Below are 16,582 nucleotides of genomic sequence, written 5' to 3' on the forward strand. Positions count from 1 at the left end.
TGAAGAAGCAGGGCCCGGGTCCCATCCCAGCTCTGAGGGTCTGTCTCATGGTTGCTCGAAGGGGAGGACCTGCCCAGAGAGAGGCCAGGGGGCTGCTGGGGGGGAAGGGGAGAGGGCGGGAGAACACAGCAGTGAGGCGGTGGTTGAGGAGACCTGGGGAATGATGGGCCCAGGAGGAGGGAGCAGTGGAGCAAAGGCCCTGAGGCAGGAGCAAGCAGGTCTGAGGAACCTTGGGGACACAGCTGAGGCTGGAGCAGGGGCTGTGACGGTGTGTGTGTGTCCAGAAACGCCCGTCCCGGAGGCAACGGGAGCCAGATGGAGAGGGGCCTGTGGGCCACTGCAAGGATCTGGCTCTTTCTCAGTTAAATGAAGTGGGGTCAGGAGGGTTCTGAGCGCAGGTTTTAATAGGATCTGGGCTGCGGCGTGGAGGGTGGCCCGGGAGGGCAGGAGGGAGCAGGAGAGTGGGGTGGGGAGGGCGGAGGAGCAGAGGGAGGCGGCGTCCTGGCAGCTCTCCCCGGCACTCCCGCGCTCCGGGAGAAGAGCATTTTATTAGCTTATTAGGGAAGATTCATGCCTTTTGCATGGTCGATCTGAATAAAAAAGGAGCTTTACACACCCGCATTCCGAGGCTGCGGGATCGGAGTGGAGCCCGAAAACTGACAAATCGCGGGAGGTGGAATACAAACGGGGAGTCGACCAGCGGTTGTTAGAGACTCGCTCACAGATTTCTCGAAAGAGGGCAGGCGCGGAGGGTGTACGAGGCGGCCAGCCGCACTGTAGTGGCCGAGGGCTGGGCGCAGACCCTCCCCCACAGGTCTGTCCCACCGTCAGGGAGGGGGCCAGGCGGGCAACCATCCATAACGTCAGCGCAAAAATATGCGGGGGGCCAGCCAAAGGTGCCAGGGGACTCCGAAGAGTGTCTGCCTCCAGGGACTGAGTGGTGGCCAGGCCGAAAGCCCTGCTCTCCTAGGGATCTAGCTCAGCAACACATGGACATGCTGTGTGGCTCAGGGGAAGCTCTGACCCTCTCTGAGCACTCAGTTTCATCCGTAAAATGGGGAAGACACCATTCATCTCACAGAATCCCCGCGAGGACCACATTCAGCAAAGACGTGGCACACTGTGGCGGCAGGCGGCAAGCGCTATCCCCTGGTGTCCCCTACGCCAGCAGTCACTGAGGGCCTCTGCTGCCGAGCCCCTTGGGTACCGAGTGAACGGGACTCATGCTGGCCGCCGCGCTGGCCACACACGGAGTCTGGAGTCACGTCCGCTGGGGTTGAACCATGTGCCTCCAAGAGCTACGTTGAAGTCCTGCCCCTGGTACCTGGGAAGGTGATCTTATTTGGAAATAGGGTCTTTGCAGAAGGAATCAGGCTAAGCTGAGGTCACAGGGCGGCCCCAGTCCCTCGTGGCCGGCGTCCTCGTAAGAGGGGGGAAGTTCAGACGCAGACACGCGGGGGAGAATGCGCGTGCCGATGGAGGCAGAGACGGCAGGGAGGCATCTGTGAGCCAGGGAGCGCCGCAGGATGCTGGGGGGCACCAGAAGTGGAAGAGGCGGGAAGGACGCCCGTCAGGGCTCTGAGGGAGCACAGCCCTGCCCACACCTTGATCTCAGCCCACCCCGAGCCGGCCCCTTGTTACTCAGCCCCAGGGAGCAGACACGGCTGACCCCAAGGGCCCGGGCCTTACCCCTGGGGGCTGGGCGCGGCCGCCTCCTGGGCCTCCTGGCCGGGCCAGGGCCCCCTGGGCAGGTCCAGCTCCAGGACGTAGTGCATCTGGGTAAGGAGGGCCAGGAGCAGCATTGGGTAGGCCTCCTGCATAGCCTTCTTGAACTCCTGGGTGCCCTGCAGCTGGCGCAGCGTGTTCATGGCCTGTGGGGGGGGTGGTGGACAGCAGGGGACGCTGAAGCTGCCCAGCCCCCAGGGTCTTCCCACAAACCCGCGGCTGACCATGCCTCTCCCTCCTGCTCACAGCCAGCAGAGGCCTCTGGTGCACTCAGGCCACGTCCCTGAGCCACCCTCCCTCCCGCGGGGCCCTGGCTCTCTCTGGACCCTCCCCTTGTCGCCCTCTCCCTGCTGCTCCCTGCAGGCCAGGCAGGGGCCCTCCATCCCTCCAGGCCTCAGGGACGCTCCCTGACTCTGCTCGTTCCCTCTGCCATCTCTCTGAGCCCCTGTGCTTAGTCCCTGCTGAGCAGGGGACCCTCTCCCTGGGGTCTGGCCCTGCCGGCCGGCCGTGCGGGTTTGTGCTCCCACAGCATCCTCAGCACAGAGCCTGCACACAGCAGGTGCCTAATGAATGAACGCTGGGAGAACAAACGGTCCTGGCAGGCAGAGCGCCCAGACAGCAGCTCTGGGGCCACCTGTGCCTCGAGGGGCATTTGGTCCAGAATGTTCTGGGGGAGGTGGCCAGCACTGGCCGGTGATGCCAAGGGGAAGGCAGGAGCCGGGGGCACGGTGAGACGCAGGGAGGGCCACCCTGCCGACCCCACGCTGCTGTGTGGTCTCCGACCAGGAAGCCAGCATCAGCCTGGGGCTGGGGTCTTCTGGGAGAAGGGCCGACCGAGGGCCAGGCCGGAAGACAGGGTGGGACATCCCTTCAGCCACCACATCAGCGGTCACAGCTTGTCTAGGGGGCTCTGGGTGGGGAGGGGCAGCGGCATGCTCTGGGCGGCTGCCCAGGGGGCTCTTGGGGTAGGGGGTGAGCTCAGCCCGGAGGAAACTGGGGTTGGGCCCAGGTGCTGCCTCGTGATCCGGGAGGACAGGTGTGGTTGTGTTAGGAAGTGAGCTTCCTGCCCCTGGGGCTGTGCAAGCAGGGCCTGGGCTTGTGGGTAAAGCTGGGGGATGGGGAGGGCGTGGGCCGAAGGAGGCAGCCTCTAAGATTCCTCCAGAAGCCAAGGATGGGGGCAGCGGCTCACCGCCTTCCTCCCGGCTTGAGCGTGCCCCAAAGCCCCCATGCTACAGCAAGCCCTGGATACACACCGTGTGACCAGTGCCCTCCCCGGCCCTCGGGACTGCCACGGTCCCACTTCACCCAGGGGAGATGGGGTCCTTGGCCAGGAAGCGGGGAGCTGGGCCTGGGACAGCCCGTGTGGTCAGCCCCCCCATGTGGCCTCGGAGGCCCCTCCAACAGGCTGGGCTGGGCGGGACTGGGCTTCCACAGCCTGCATGTGGGCTCCCCCTGCTGGGGGCCTGGCACCCAGCGGGGGCCCAGATGCCATGGACATCTGACTGAAGGCACCCGTGACGTCATCCTCGCCTGGTGGCAGCTGGGGACACGTCTGGGCTGGGGGCAGGGACTCACGGCCAGCGAGCGCAGGCAGGTCTCCTCCTTGGGCGGGGGGCTGCTGTCGGTGGCCTGGGCGGGCAGGGGCCGCTCCCGCAGCCAGGCCAGCAGTATGGCCAGCACCAGGCGGCTCCCGGACCTCTCGGCTCCCAGGGCCCTCCAGAGCTGGAAGGCGTGGCTGCGGGGAGAAGGGGCCGAGGGCCACTGAGACGCTGGCCTGCTGGGCTCGGTACGCCTGGGGCCCCACGACCAGGGCCTCAGGTGCCTGGAGTGGGGTTGAGGGTGGAGGCCAGGCTGGGTCCTGGGCTAGATCCTGGCAGGGCGTGAGGTGGAGGGTGGAAGGAGCTCTCGGGGGGGTGGGGGTGCTGGACAGGGCAGAGGGTGGTCCTGGGGACAGTGGTGGAGATGGGCCAGCTTCCCGGCCTGTGCTCCTGGATCTCCTCACTTCAGGGTCTCCCCTCAGGCCCCTCACATCCCAGCTGCAGGCTCTGACTCTGTCTGTCACCCTCAGTGGCTCCCAAGTGCTGGCAGGACAAGTCCGGCCGGTGCTCAAAGCTGTCACCCTCTGACCTCCAGCCCCTGCCTGCCTTCCCTCCTCTCCTGCCTCTGGGCCCCCACACGTGCTATTACTCCTTGTGTGCGGAGACCTCCCCGTCGCCCACCCGGCCTCTTCCCACCCAGCTTAGGACTCGCCATCAAGTCACTGCCTCCTGGAAGCCCGCCTGGGGCTGCTCCCTCCTAGGCCTGGCTTTGCTGGGGTTCAGTTCCCCAGGGCCCATCTGGGTCAAGTTAGGGGCCATCACTGGTATGTGCAGAGCTCTGCAGTGTCCTTGTGCCCATTGTGCAGAGGGGGACACTGAGGACTGGAGAGAGAGGATGTGCCCTGATCGGGCCCTTCCTTGTATGCAGGGAGCTGGGACTGAGGCCATGCCCACCGGGTCCTATGGCCTTTCCACCTGGTCCAAGGACGTGGCCCTGCGAGACCTGGGGGAGGAGGTGGTGTCAGGGCTCCCGGGATGTTGGTGACCATGACGGCCCCCTGGTTTCTGTGCCCGGTGCCCGTTGGGACTGAGAGCTGGGTGGGAGGGGCTGGAGTGGCGGGGGGGGGGTCTGGAGTGATGGGGGGCTGCGAGGGCCATAGTGGGGGAGCTGGATGAGCCCACCCTCAGGTTTAAGACAGACCCAAGGGGGGCTGCCTTTGAGCCCTGGGGAAGCCACCCCAGTCCCATGCGCCCCAGGGGCCTCTGGGAGATTCCCACATGTGGTCACTGCCCACCTGGCAAGAGCAGGGCCTTTGCAGTCAGAAGGGCCTGGGCTCAAATTCCCGCTCTGCCCTGTGCTGGCTGTGTGACCTTGGGCAAGTCACGTCACCTCTCTGGGGCCAAGCCTGCCTCGAGAGGCTTAAGTGCGATGACCCTCCAGGAGGGAGGGGGCCCAGAAGGCCAAGGGTTCTATCTTGCGCCCTGTGGGCACCCGTCACTCAGTCGGCACTCGTGTGCTGAACGCTGTCACCTGCAGGCAATGTCCCAGGGGACCCACAGTGACAGAACTGGGAAAAATCCGTGACTGTGGAGTGACCGCCTGTGGTTTTGACACGGGCATGTCGGATGCTAAGTGCATAAAGTGGGTGGGGGGGGGACAGTGGAGAGGGGGCAGCAGACAATGGGGGACAGTGGGAGGGACAGCGGGCAGTGGGGGACAGTGGATGGGGACAATGGGGGACAGCGGGACGGGACAACGGGCAGTAGGGGACAGTGGATGGGGACAATGGGGGACAGTGGGATGGGACAGCAGGCAGTGGGGGACAGTGGATGGGGACAATGGGGGACAGCGGGATGGGACAGCAGGCAGTGGGGGACAGTGGATTGGGGACAATGGGAGGGACAGCGGACAGTGGGGGGCCAGCGGGGAGATGGGGGCTGGGGGATATGATGGGGGCTGGAGGAGATGAGGGGGGCTAGGGGAGATGGTGGGGGCTGGGGGAGATGATGGGGGCTGGGGGAGATGATGGGGGCTGGGGGAGACGATGGGGGCTGGGCGACATGGGGGAGATGGGGGCTAGGGGAGACGACAGGGGCTGGGGGAGATGGGAGATGGGGGCTGGGGGAGATGATGGGGGCTGGGGGAGATGATGGGGGCTGGGGGACATGGGTCACAAGCAAGATCCTAGCTTTTGCAGAGAGGATGGCTTCCCTGGTGTGTATTCGATCAGTACAAAGAACCCCCGCTCTAAGAAAGAACCAAATGGAAGCAGGCCACGCACAGAGTGAAGACGGGTGTCTTCCAAGGATGGCGCCTAGTCCAGTTTTGAGCAGTGAGGGCCAGCCCAGTAAAAGTAGTAGTTGGAGGATGAAAGAGAAAAAAGAGGAAACAAGAAAACGTGGTAAACTGCCTCTGAAGGTTGTGTTGAAATGCAAAGGGCCATGAACAGCCAAAGATGGTCTTGAGTAAGGAAGGAGGGTGCTTTCTGTGTCAGGGGAGGAGAATTATGATAAAGTGACAGGACTTAGAACCTTGGGTGTTGGCACAGGGACAGATAAGCACAGGACGCTGAGCAGAGACAGGGCCTAGAACGCGCACTGGACTGTGAGGCGGGGCGTCCAGAGCTGAAGGAACAGGTGTTTTCAGTGAATGATGCTGGGAGGGTTAGATGAAACTGGAGCCTGACCTCACATCTCATGAAAATCACTTCCGGGGGCGGAGGGCTGGAGACCTGAATGCCACAGGCAAACACCGGAACTTTCCCAGGACAGCGTCCGAGCAGGATTAAACTCGGAGCTCCTTTTCATGAAAGACATAAGGGAGTGAAGAGGCAAGCGGCAGATGGAGGAAGATATTTGAAACATAATAGTCAGCGGAGGACGGGGTCCAGATTCCACAAAGAACTCTCAGGAACTGACAAGAGGAAGGACAGCCCAAGAGAAGAATGTGTCGGATACCCAAACAGGCATATCGCCAAGAAGACAGCCAAATGGCCAAAAGCACGTGAAAAGATGTTCGGCCCCAGTATTTAATCAGGAAAGTGTAAACTGACGCCACAATGTGACTAATACCACCAGACGGGCTAAACTTTTGATGACTGGCTAAAAAGTTGATGTGAAATGTTGGTGAAGAGGTGGAGCGACAGACTCAAAAAAAAAAAAAAAAACTACTGGCGGAGTGTGAGGTGGTGCGGCATCTTGGAAAACACTTTGCATCATGTATTAAAGTTGGACCTATGCAGAGCTTAACGCATCCGACATCTCTGTCCCGCATGCACTGTGGAGACGGAGCGCTTCCGTGCATCAGGGCACACGGGGAGCCGCTCACAGCAGCGCTGTTTGCCACCGCCCCAAAGAGGAAACAACCCACCAGTCCATCTGGAGTGAACAGGGCAACCGGCACCCATAAGCTGGGGTACTCACAGCAACAATAACCAACCAGCTCCAACCTACGTAACAATCAGGATGGATCTCCAACACGCAATGTTGAGGGAAAAAGCCAGATAACAAAAGAATATCGGAAGAAGTCATATTGCACAACTCCGTGTATACTCTCAGGACACACCGCTATTATTTCACGTACATCTACAGAAGAAAAATCACGAAGACGGGAGTCTAGTAGGAGACCTTGTCCTAGAGTGGGGCCCCCAAGGGCTGCACGGTCAGTGTAAATGTGATAAAAAAACAACCCAAACACCTTCGTTGCAGAAAGACACAGCGAGGAAACCTGCGTGCCTTGGTCAGCCCGGGTAGAGGGAGGGGGGCTCTCCTGAGAATCTGAACCACCAAACCTGTTTTGGGGTCTGAATTCACACCACCAGTGTGGCCAAAAAAGCCCTCAAGCAGAGACTTTAAGTGTGAGGAGGCCTCAGGCTGACAGTGCCCCCGGACGACGGGGAAGCCCACGTAAATCCAGCTGTAAGCGCCGTCGGTGCACAGTGCACTCCCATTTCAGAGACGTTACAGCATGAAAAACGTGTTTCTTAGAGCTGAGGAAATAAGATACAAATTCCAATCCAGGCAAAACCCAACTATAGGCTTGTGGGCAGCTGCAGATAACAGCAGCTGCCTTGGTCCCATCTCTCCGAAGTTCCTTGAAAAACAACACAGAGCAAGAAGAAGGGAAAAGTAAAATGACACAAAAACCATGACCTCAGAGAATACCCAATCTTCAAAATTACTATAAGCAAAAAAGAAGGATGCCAGCCCGAGCCTGCCATCTCTTACACCCCACCCCGTCCATGCTCCCCCAAAGGCTTTGGGACAGACAAAGGCAGAATGAGAGAAACCGTGGAGCGCAGAGGAGACAGGAGCTAGCTACAGGGCTCCAAGTTGGTACACATCACCTTCAGGAAGGCAGAGTCCATGCTGAGTCTGAAAATTTGAAAAAAGAAAAAAAGAGTGCAGGTAGACCAGAGCACTGAGCACAGGAGAGGTGCTGAAGAGCACCCTCAATCCGAAGGGCCACCTGCAAGATGCACAGCCTTGGGGAGAGAAAGAGAGCAAAGAAGAAAAGAAATGGGGTGGTGAGAGGGAAAGATGCAGGAGGGAGAAACTTAGGGCCCTGCAAGAGAAAAGAGAACCCCGGAAGTGGAGGCCACGTGACCCTTTCACCACCACCCAAACAAAAAACTCTACTACGTTCTCTGGGCTTTGCTATACTGACAGAAGAGGGTGCCATTGAACTGGAAATCCTACAAAACACTCCAATAGTGTTTCACATGAACAGGAAGAAAATTAACAGATTCACAGAGCTATTGCAAAGAAATCAGAGAACAAAAATCAACACACATCCAGTGAGGAAACTCCTCCGAAAAACAAGCATGATGCTGAGAAAACTGTAAGACAGTGCTCCAAATGCAATTAAATATACTCAAGCAAGCATTTAAAGAGATGAAAGACATGAAGGTAAACTTAAGAAGGAAGTAAAAAGGATCAGAGAGAAAACAGTGGAAATGGAAGACAAGCAAGGAAAGACCAGCATATGTATTACTGGAGTCTGTGAAGAAGAAATACAACAATGGAACAGAACTAATATTTAAAACTATAACCAAGAGAACTTTCCAGAAACAACAGACTCAAATCTTCACTTTCAAAGGACCCACCATGTACCTGGGAAAATTAACACAAAATGATCAGTTCTGAGACATTTCTTGGTAAAACTGTTAAATTTCAAAGATAAAGAAAAAATTTCCAAGGTCTCCAGGGGGAAAGGTCAAACAACTTACAAAGGCCAAAAAAAAATTACTGTCGGCAGACTTTTCAAAAATAAAGCAAGGTGGCAATTGAGCAGCATTTTAAAAATAATAAAAGTGGTAACTAAGAGTTTTATATCCAGCGAATTTGTCCTCCAAGTAAACAAGTTTCAACATAAAAGAACCCAAGGGCTTCTGAAACCATGAACCTTAGTTGAGGAATCTATCAGAGGACGAGCTTCATCCAGCTAAGAGATGACTAGAAAATTCTGGCACGGGGACTGATGGTGAGTGTGTGTACACATTGAAAACAAATGTGGGGTGAAGGTGGACCAGCAGAGTGAAAACTTCGACAAACTAGAAATGTGCAACTGAAAACAGAGGGGGAGAAGGGAGACAGAAAGAGGGAGCTAGAACAAGCTCACTGATGATTATATGGGCAAGGGGTGGGAGCATATCGATAAAAATGGATACGCCAGATATTAAAAGGTTAAATAAGAAAACAAGGGACGCAGGGCATTGAAATAGGTCCGGAGTAGAAAGGTAACAATTAGAACAAAAACACAACCCTTCCTACATTTAAAAAACACACTAAAGATCAAAGAATACACATCTCATAGAAAAAGAAACATAGCAAATATAACAGAATGCACACAATTACGAAATATTATAACGGAGCTGAGATCTAACACATCAGTCGTATCTACAAATGTGAATGGACTTAACTCATTTCTTAAAAGAAAAAGATTTTCAGTTTGGATCACAAATCAAGACCAAACTATACGCTGTATATAAGATGACACTAAAACAGTGGATTCTGAAAGGTTACAGTAAAAGGAACGACAAACACATATTGGGAAAATGGGAAACAATAAGAAAGCAGAGATGTGGTCCCAATAACAGACGTAGTGGATTGAGGCCCTCAGAGCATTAAACGTGACAAGGCACGACACTTTTTAATGCTAAAAGTCACAATTCATAGAGCAGATATAACACTTAGGAGTATGAATGCACCAAATGACATGGCACCCACCTTTATGAAGGAAAAACTGGAGCACGGAAGGATGCATAGACAGAAACCCGTTAATATGAGAAGACCCAACACATAGCTCTTAGCACAAGACAGAGCGAGTGGACACAAATTAAGTGAGGATGCGGAAGACCCAAACAACGCAGTCAATAAGGTAAATCTCGTGGGATGTATCAAGCCCTACACCTGATAATAGAAAATACGCCTTCTTCTCAAGCGCCCGTAGAACATCCCCCAAAATTGTCTGAAACATCAGTAAATTCCGTAAAGCAGAAAAGTCGCAGACGACATTCTCTGATCACAATGCCATAAAATGAGAAATCGCTAACAAGGAGAAAAAGGCCCTTCCACACGGAAACTGGAAATCTTTCTGGAAACAGGCCTCGGGTGCTGGGAGCCTGGGGGAGTCTCTTCTGGTGGCTTCTGGTTTTTCAGTGGAATGAAGGAAAGGTGGGCGGCTGTGATGAGGGGTGGGTGGAGGAGTTGGGGGCTGAGAGGGGACAGGGGTGGGGAGAGGCAGCTGGTGCGGGCAGTGCGGAGGGCCCTGGGAGGTGTGCCGTGCTGTGCTTTTCCTGCGGAAGTGAAGTGGGTGGAGCCAGGTTTAACGAGTTGGGTTTTGCCAGCTAAGTGTGACAGAGGGGACAAGGGACTTGAGGTGTGTTTAGAGAGTGACTGTAACGCTGGAAGATGGAATCCATGCTGGCAGGCAGGGAGAGGAGGACACATGAGGGGCCGTGAGAAGGTGGGCAGGGCCGTGGACTAGGAGGTCTTGGGGAGCAGAGGCTCCTTGGGGTGCCGGACGGAGGGAGCGGCAATGGTGGGAGGTGGTCGAAGGTGGGGGAGAGACGCTTGAAGCTAGAGATGACTGAGCGAGGGGGTGACACTGGGATGGATGGCGGAGGGAGGGTGGAGGACAGGATCACTGGGAGAGAGGACATACAGGCGTTGAGAAGTCAGGGTGAAGCAAAGATAGTGAAATCCCCAAGATCAAGACGGGGGAGCAAGCTAGAGGGGGTCCGTGACCAGGAGCTACATCCTCAAGGTCCAAGGGGTGACCCAGGGCAGGCACGAGGTGGTTAGGTAGCAGGTGACACAGACTGAGGACCTGGGACTCAGAGCAGGGAGGAAGAGGACGCCTACAGGCTCAGGGGTCTGAGGCTGTGGTGGCCACTGTTGGGGGGCGGGGGGCGCAGCAAGGAGGCTCCTTGGAGGAGCAGGAAGGATGGCCAGGCTTTGGTGTTGGCTGGGGTCATGCCAGGAGCATCCTGGGCCCCGTCTCCACTAGGTGACAGGTGGTCCAGCCTGGGGCAGGGGTGCTTCATGTGGAACACCGACAGAAGGAACGGTGAGCGGAGCCTCCCAGAGCCAGCCCCAGGGGGAGCACCGTAAATGAACAGGTATATGGCTTTCTCCCTAACCCCAGCCCCGTGGGGTCTCCCCGTGGGTTGTGAGGGGCCAGGCAGGAGGGCCCCCTGGGAGGGCAGTGGGGCGGGAGGGAGGGCGGGGCTGGGCACCTGTCCAGGGATATGGAGAAGTCCAGGAAGGCGGCCACCAGCTCGGGGGTGTGGTTCCGGGCCAGCAGGGTGACGGCAAGCAGGACATTCTCCCTGGCTTGGGGAATGCGGACAGAGCAGAGCTGCAGGTGGATGGCCCGGCCCAGGTTGGCAACCTGTGCAGGGAGGCAGAGGATGGGGGAGACGGTCAGTCTGAGGGGTGTGGCCAGGCCCTGCGCTGCTGAGCCTAACGGGGGAGGGAGGTCCTGCCCTGGGGAGCGTGGAGTCCCTTCAGACATGGGAGAGGCACAGCTCTGCCCAGGGAAGTCTGATGGGGGAGGCACAGTCCTGCCCGGGGAAGTCTGAGGGGAGAGGCACAGCCCTGCCCAGGGAAGTCTGATGGGGAAGGCACAGCCCTCCCAGGGAAGTATGATGGGGGAGGCACAGTCTTGCCCAGGGAAGTCTGAGGGGAGAGGCACAGCCCTGCCCAGGGAAGTCTGATGGGGAAGGCACAGCCCTGCCCAGGGAAGTCTGATGGGGGAGGCACCGCCCTGCCCAGGGAAGTCTGACATGGGAGGCACAGCCCTGCCCAGGGAAATCTGAGCGGGGAGGCACAGCCCTCCCAGGGAATTCTGACGGGGGAGGCACCGCCCTGCCCAGGGAAGTCTGACGGGGGAGGCATTTCCCTCTCCTGGATGCCTGGTCAGATGGGGAGTCCCAGTGTGAGGGGGAGACAGGTCCCACTACTTTTTGCATGGCATGTGGGGTCTTCTAACTCTGTCCGAAAGGCGCCCAGTCACTGGAGGGTTTGGACACACCTGCCTCGCCCTCTCCTAACACACCACTTGGCACCTGCTGTTCGGATGCCCTGAATGCCCTCCTCTCCCGCTTCCTGTCCGTTAACGCCCAGCTCCAGCATCCCCCCACCCGAGGCTTCCGAGGCTGCAGGACATGGCACTAGTCCTCCTCTTTTGGGGGCCCCCGCCCCCTGGGTGCAGCCCTTTGCCTTCCGGTCACTATGCTGTCCACCCTCAGCTGTCCCATGTCTGTCCCCTCCATCAGACGGAGGGCTCCTGGAGGGCCAGGCTGTGCCCTCTCCTCCTCTACTCTCATACTAGGGTGAACAGCAGCTGTTCAATCAATGCACGTCTGCCCCACGACCCTGCAAACACCACCCAGGGCGCCACAACACCTCAACCCATGGCCATCCCCTCATTCCTTCATTCAGTGGGACCTATCAGGGTGGGGTCTGTGTCTCCCCCATCAGGCCCAAGCTCAGGGACACCCCCTTGGCCCAGAGGCCCTAGCCCCTGGGTGCCGACTGCCGGGCTGGCCCTCCGCCCCCTGCCCCATCCTGTCTGGCCCTCAGCGGGGGCCCCAGGCCCCTCACAGTCTCCAGCGTGGCCCCGTGCTCCTGGACGGCAGCGAGCAGCATGTCGGCAGCCGCCTGCACGCGGAAGGGGCTAGCGGAGCCCAGGCCGTCGATGGCCGTCCAGAGGAAGTCGGTCAGCTCTGCCATGGTGAGATGCTTCATGACCTCCTGTGGCAGCGGGAGTGGAGGGTAGCCATCAGCGCGGGTTGCCTGTGGCCGGGTGCCCACATCCTGCCTCTGCTCTCAGCTCCTCTCCTTTGCTCCAGCTCCCACAGCCTCTGAGCGCTTCCAGACTCCTGAGCCCCAGTCCTCCGGCTCCTCCAACACGTGTCCCCCATTTTGCAGTTTGGTCACCTGCACATCTCTCTGAGCCCACCACAGCCCAGGGGGCAGGGAGGGCACGATGCCCATCGCAGGGCAGAAGCACGGCCCCCCATCACTCAGACTCCAGCGTGTGTCCCGGGACCCGTGTGGCCCAGCCAGCCTCCTCTCCTCCCTGCCTCTGCCCCGTCCTCACCTCACGGCCTTCCTCATCTGCTAGCCTCATCCCAGCTGGGTGCTCCCCACACCAGGCCCCCGCATTTTAATCAAGAGCCACTGAACCGTAGAGCTTCGAAGGATCTTCAAGGCCACAGGGACCCAGCCCCAGGCCCAGAGAGGCGCAGGGGCCGCCCTCAGCATGGTGTAGGGTGGGGCTGGGCAGGCCAAGGCTGGGTCTGGAACCCAGGGCTCTGTCCCACCGTAGGGCCTCCTCGGGAGCCTGACTCTGCTCTCAGCCCACATTCTCCCAGCAGCAGCTCTAACGGTCCAGCGAGGTGGGTGTCACCTCCGACACCAGACCATGAGCGCTCAGGGCAATGAAGAGGCGCTGGGGGAAATGCAAGGTGGTGGATGGGATCGCTGCTCCACAGCCTCAGACCGTGTCTCTGAGAGGGAGTGCTGGGCCAGCGTGGGCTGCCCAGGCAGAACCTTCCAGAAAGATTTAGAGCATCGTTGCTCAATATGGTAGTCACCAGCCACATGCAACTATTTAAACTTTAAGTAAAATTTAAAATTCAGTCCCTCCGTTGCACTAGTCACATTTCAAGTGCTCCGTAGCCACACACGGCCAGTGGCTACCTTGGACAGTGCAGACATAGACACTTCCGTCCTCCCAGAAAGTTCTATCGGAAGGGCCTGACATGGAGCATCTGATAATCAGAGGAAAACAGAATGCTGCCGATGGAGTGACAGTTGGGAAGCCTGACAGAAAATTATAATGTTTACAAGGATGTTAAGGATGGTAACACGTTTCTTTGCATGTTAGGGTATTTGTTGAAATGTGTGAAAGTCTGTTAGGACGATTTTTTTTATATCACATATAAAAATAAGTGTTAAATAATGGATGTTAGAATATTTATTAGAATCTTATTATTCTAAAATTCTGGTAAAATGTGAGAATAGTAGGTTATTAGTTTGTTAGAATGTTAAAATAATTTTAATGAAATATTTGTATTTTATAATAACTTTAAAAAGAATATTTTGCTATTATAAATGTAGTTAGAACATTTGTTAGAAGATTAAATTTAAAATCGTTTTCTAAATATTAAATTTTGGTTAAACTTCTAGTATTTAGAACGTTTGTGAAGAAATTAAACTTGGAATGGTGGTTAGATTCTCAGAATTCCAGAATACTACAATCTCAGGATTGGTAAACACTTATGAGATGTCTTCCTTTAACCCAGGGCATGATCAGTGTGAGATGGAGGTGGCAGAGATGGTGGTCATGGTGGTGATGGTGGTGGTGATGATGGTGGTGATGGTGGTGGTGATGGTGGTGGTGATGGTGTTGCTGTTGCTGATGGTGGTGATGGTGGTGGTGGTGATGGCGGTGATGGTGATGGTGGTGGTGGTGATGATAATGGTGGTAGAGATGATGGTGATGGTGGTGATAGTGGTGGTAATGGTATTGCTGTTGCTGATAGTGGTGATGGTGGTGGTGGTGATGGTGGTGGTGATGGTGGTGATGATGATGGTGGTAGTGATGATGGTGATGGTGGTGATGGTGGTGGTGATGGTGTTGCTGTTGCTGATGGTGATGATGGTGGTGGTGGTGATGGTGGTGATGGTGGTGATGGTGTTGCTGATGGTGGTGATGGTGGTGGTGGTGGTGGTGGTGGTGATGGTGATGGTGGTGATAGTGGTGGTAATGGTATTGCTGTTGCTGATAGTGGTGATGGTGGTGGTGGTGATGGTGGTGGTGATGGTGGTGATGATGATGGTGGTAGTGATGATGGTGATGGTGATGGTGGTGGTGATGGTGTTGCTGTTGCTGTTGCTGATGGTGATGATGGTGGTGGCGGTGATGGTGGTGGTGGTGGTGGTGGTGCTGGTGGTGATGATGGTGGTGGTGGTGATGGTGGTGGTGATGGTGTTGCTGTTGCTGATGGTGGTGATGGTGGTGGTGGTGATGGTGTTGCTGTTGCTGATGGTGGTGATGGTGATGGTGGTGGTGGTGGTGGTGGTGGTGGTGGTGATGGTGTTGCTGATGGTGGTGATGGTGGTGGTGGTGGTGGTGATGGTGATGGTGATGGTGGTGGTGGTGGTGCTGGTGGTGGTGGCAATGGTGGTGGTGGTGCTGGTGGTGGTGATGGTGTTGCTGCTGCTGATGGTGGTGATGGTGGTGGTGGTGATGGTGGTGGTGGTGGTGGTGATGGTGTTGCTGTTGCTGATGGTGGTGATGGTGGTGGTGGTGGTGATGGTGCTGCTATTGCTGATGGTGGTGATGGTGATGATGATGGTGGTGATAAAGGTGCAGTGTGTCCAAGACCATATGGGGAGTCAAGGACAGACTTGGGACCAGAACCCAGGTCTGTTCTCCATACTAAACCTTCCTGGATCTACCATCCCTTGATTAGCAGACTGTCCCATCCTCTCTCCTCTCTGTGCTCCTATTTGTCATTGTCTCTCGTCCAAGGAGAGCCAGAGCTGAACACCCACTCCCTGGGTGTGGGGACAGCACAGGTTAGGGCAGACTGCCCCTTCCTGGTCCTAGATGCTAGGCTTCCAGTCAGTCAGTCCACCTGTGAGCCTGAGGGCTCTGGGGCCCTTCACCACCAGCCTCCACTGAGCTGGCGGTCACTGGGGCCCTCCTTTGCTGCCTTGCCTCTGCCCCGAGCCCAGGTTCTTTGGCATAAACTGAAGCCAAGCCAAGTTTTCCCATTTGGGCCCAGACAATCGATGTGTTGGCCCCAGGGCTTCAGACTTTCTTACTAAACTTCTGATCAGCCTCAGCACTGACAGCTTGCTGTAGCTGCAGAGAGCACGGGTTTGGAGTCAGCCGGGACTGGATTCAAAACCCGCTGGGGCACTTACGAGCCGTGTGCCCCCACATCATCATTTGGTTCAATTTGTTTCAACTTAATGGTGTTTACTGAAGACTGGCTCTGCCCTCAGGCCCTGTGCTGGGCCCTGGCGAGATCTCACTTCTGGCTCGAGGTCTAATGGGAGACTGACAAGCATAGCAAGAGCGGGGGTCTTCGTTAGCCATGGGCTCCACACCCAGAACGGGCAGGTCACCATGCTGAAGCCACTATGTCTAGACGTCATGAACTGACCGCTCAGAACATGAGGCTCCGTGGAACACGGCCCGTTCAGCCAACGCCAGCATCCCGCCCTCACCCTGTGCCTCAGCCTCGCTCGTCTTCAGAGGAGAACACAGTTCGCATCAGATGCGGACTGTCCCAAAGATAGGAGATTTCGCTGGGGCGGGGGGCAGGGTGTGATGAAAGGGACCTTGGGGAACTGACCTTGGGGATCCTCCCTGAGCTGTTGACCTGGGAGGATCTGGCCGGGGTAGACCGGATGACAGTGGGAGGGGAGACACGACACGCCTTCAAAGGAGGGGGGTTTGGCTTTTGGAGGATTAAGGGAAGCCCCTGGGAAAATGAGGAAGTGGGGGGTATTTCTGCAGAGTGGTCTTCCTGCAAGGGTCAGACTCAGAGGGCAGGACATCTATGGTGCCTCAGAGAGAACCTACCGTCGGAACCGCCCTAAGAGCGCCACTATTGGGGCCTCATGGCGGCCAGGACTTCATTGGCACCACTCTGCCCATTTTACAGAGGAAGGCTGAGGCTCAGAGAGGAGAGGGGCTTGGCCAAGGTTGCACAGCCATGAGAGACAGAGCTGGGACTCAAGCCTGGGCTGCTGACCCCAGAGTCTGTCCCCAGTCCCCTCCCTCCTTTCCCCCT

General features: G+C 56.9%; 1 protein-coding gene across 7 annotated transcripts in view; it reads right to left on the reverse strand.

Annotated features, from left to right (window-relative positions):
• Nucleotides 1-16,582, reverse strand: part of LOC102150584 (maestro heat-like repeat family member 5) — a 65,056-nt gene that overhangs the window by 13,390 nt on the left and 35,084 nt on the right. For all 7 annotated transcript variants that reach the window (XM_070221936.1, XM_070221932.1, XM_023649025.2 and 4 more), the window contains 4 exons: nt 12,372-12,521; nt 11,003-11,157; nt 3,301-3,460; nt 1,690-1,871 (listed from right to left, as the gene is read on the reverse strand). In XM_070221936.1, the coding sequence (XP_070078037.1) occupies nt 1,690-1,871; nt 3,301-3,460; nt 11,003-11,157; nt 12,372-12,521 (647 nt within the window). The remainder of the gene's footprint in view (nt 1-1,689; nt 1,872-3,300; nt 3,461-11,002; nt 11,158-12,371; nt 12,522-16,582) is intronic.

The sequence above is a fragment of the Equus caballus genome, chromosome 9 (genome assembly GCF_041296265.1).
Source record: "Equus caballus isolate H_3958 breed thoroughbred chromosome 9, TB-T2T, whole genome shotgun sequence".
Lineage (NCBI taxonomy): Eukaryota > Metazoa > Chordata > Mammalia > Perissodactyla > Equidae > Equus > Equus caballus.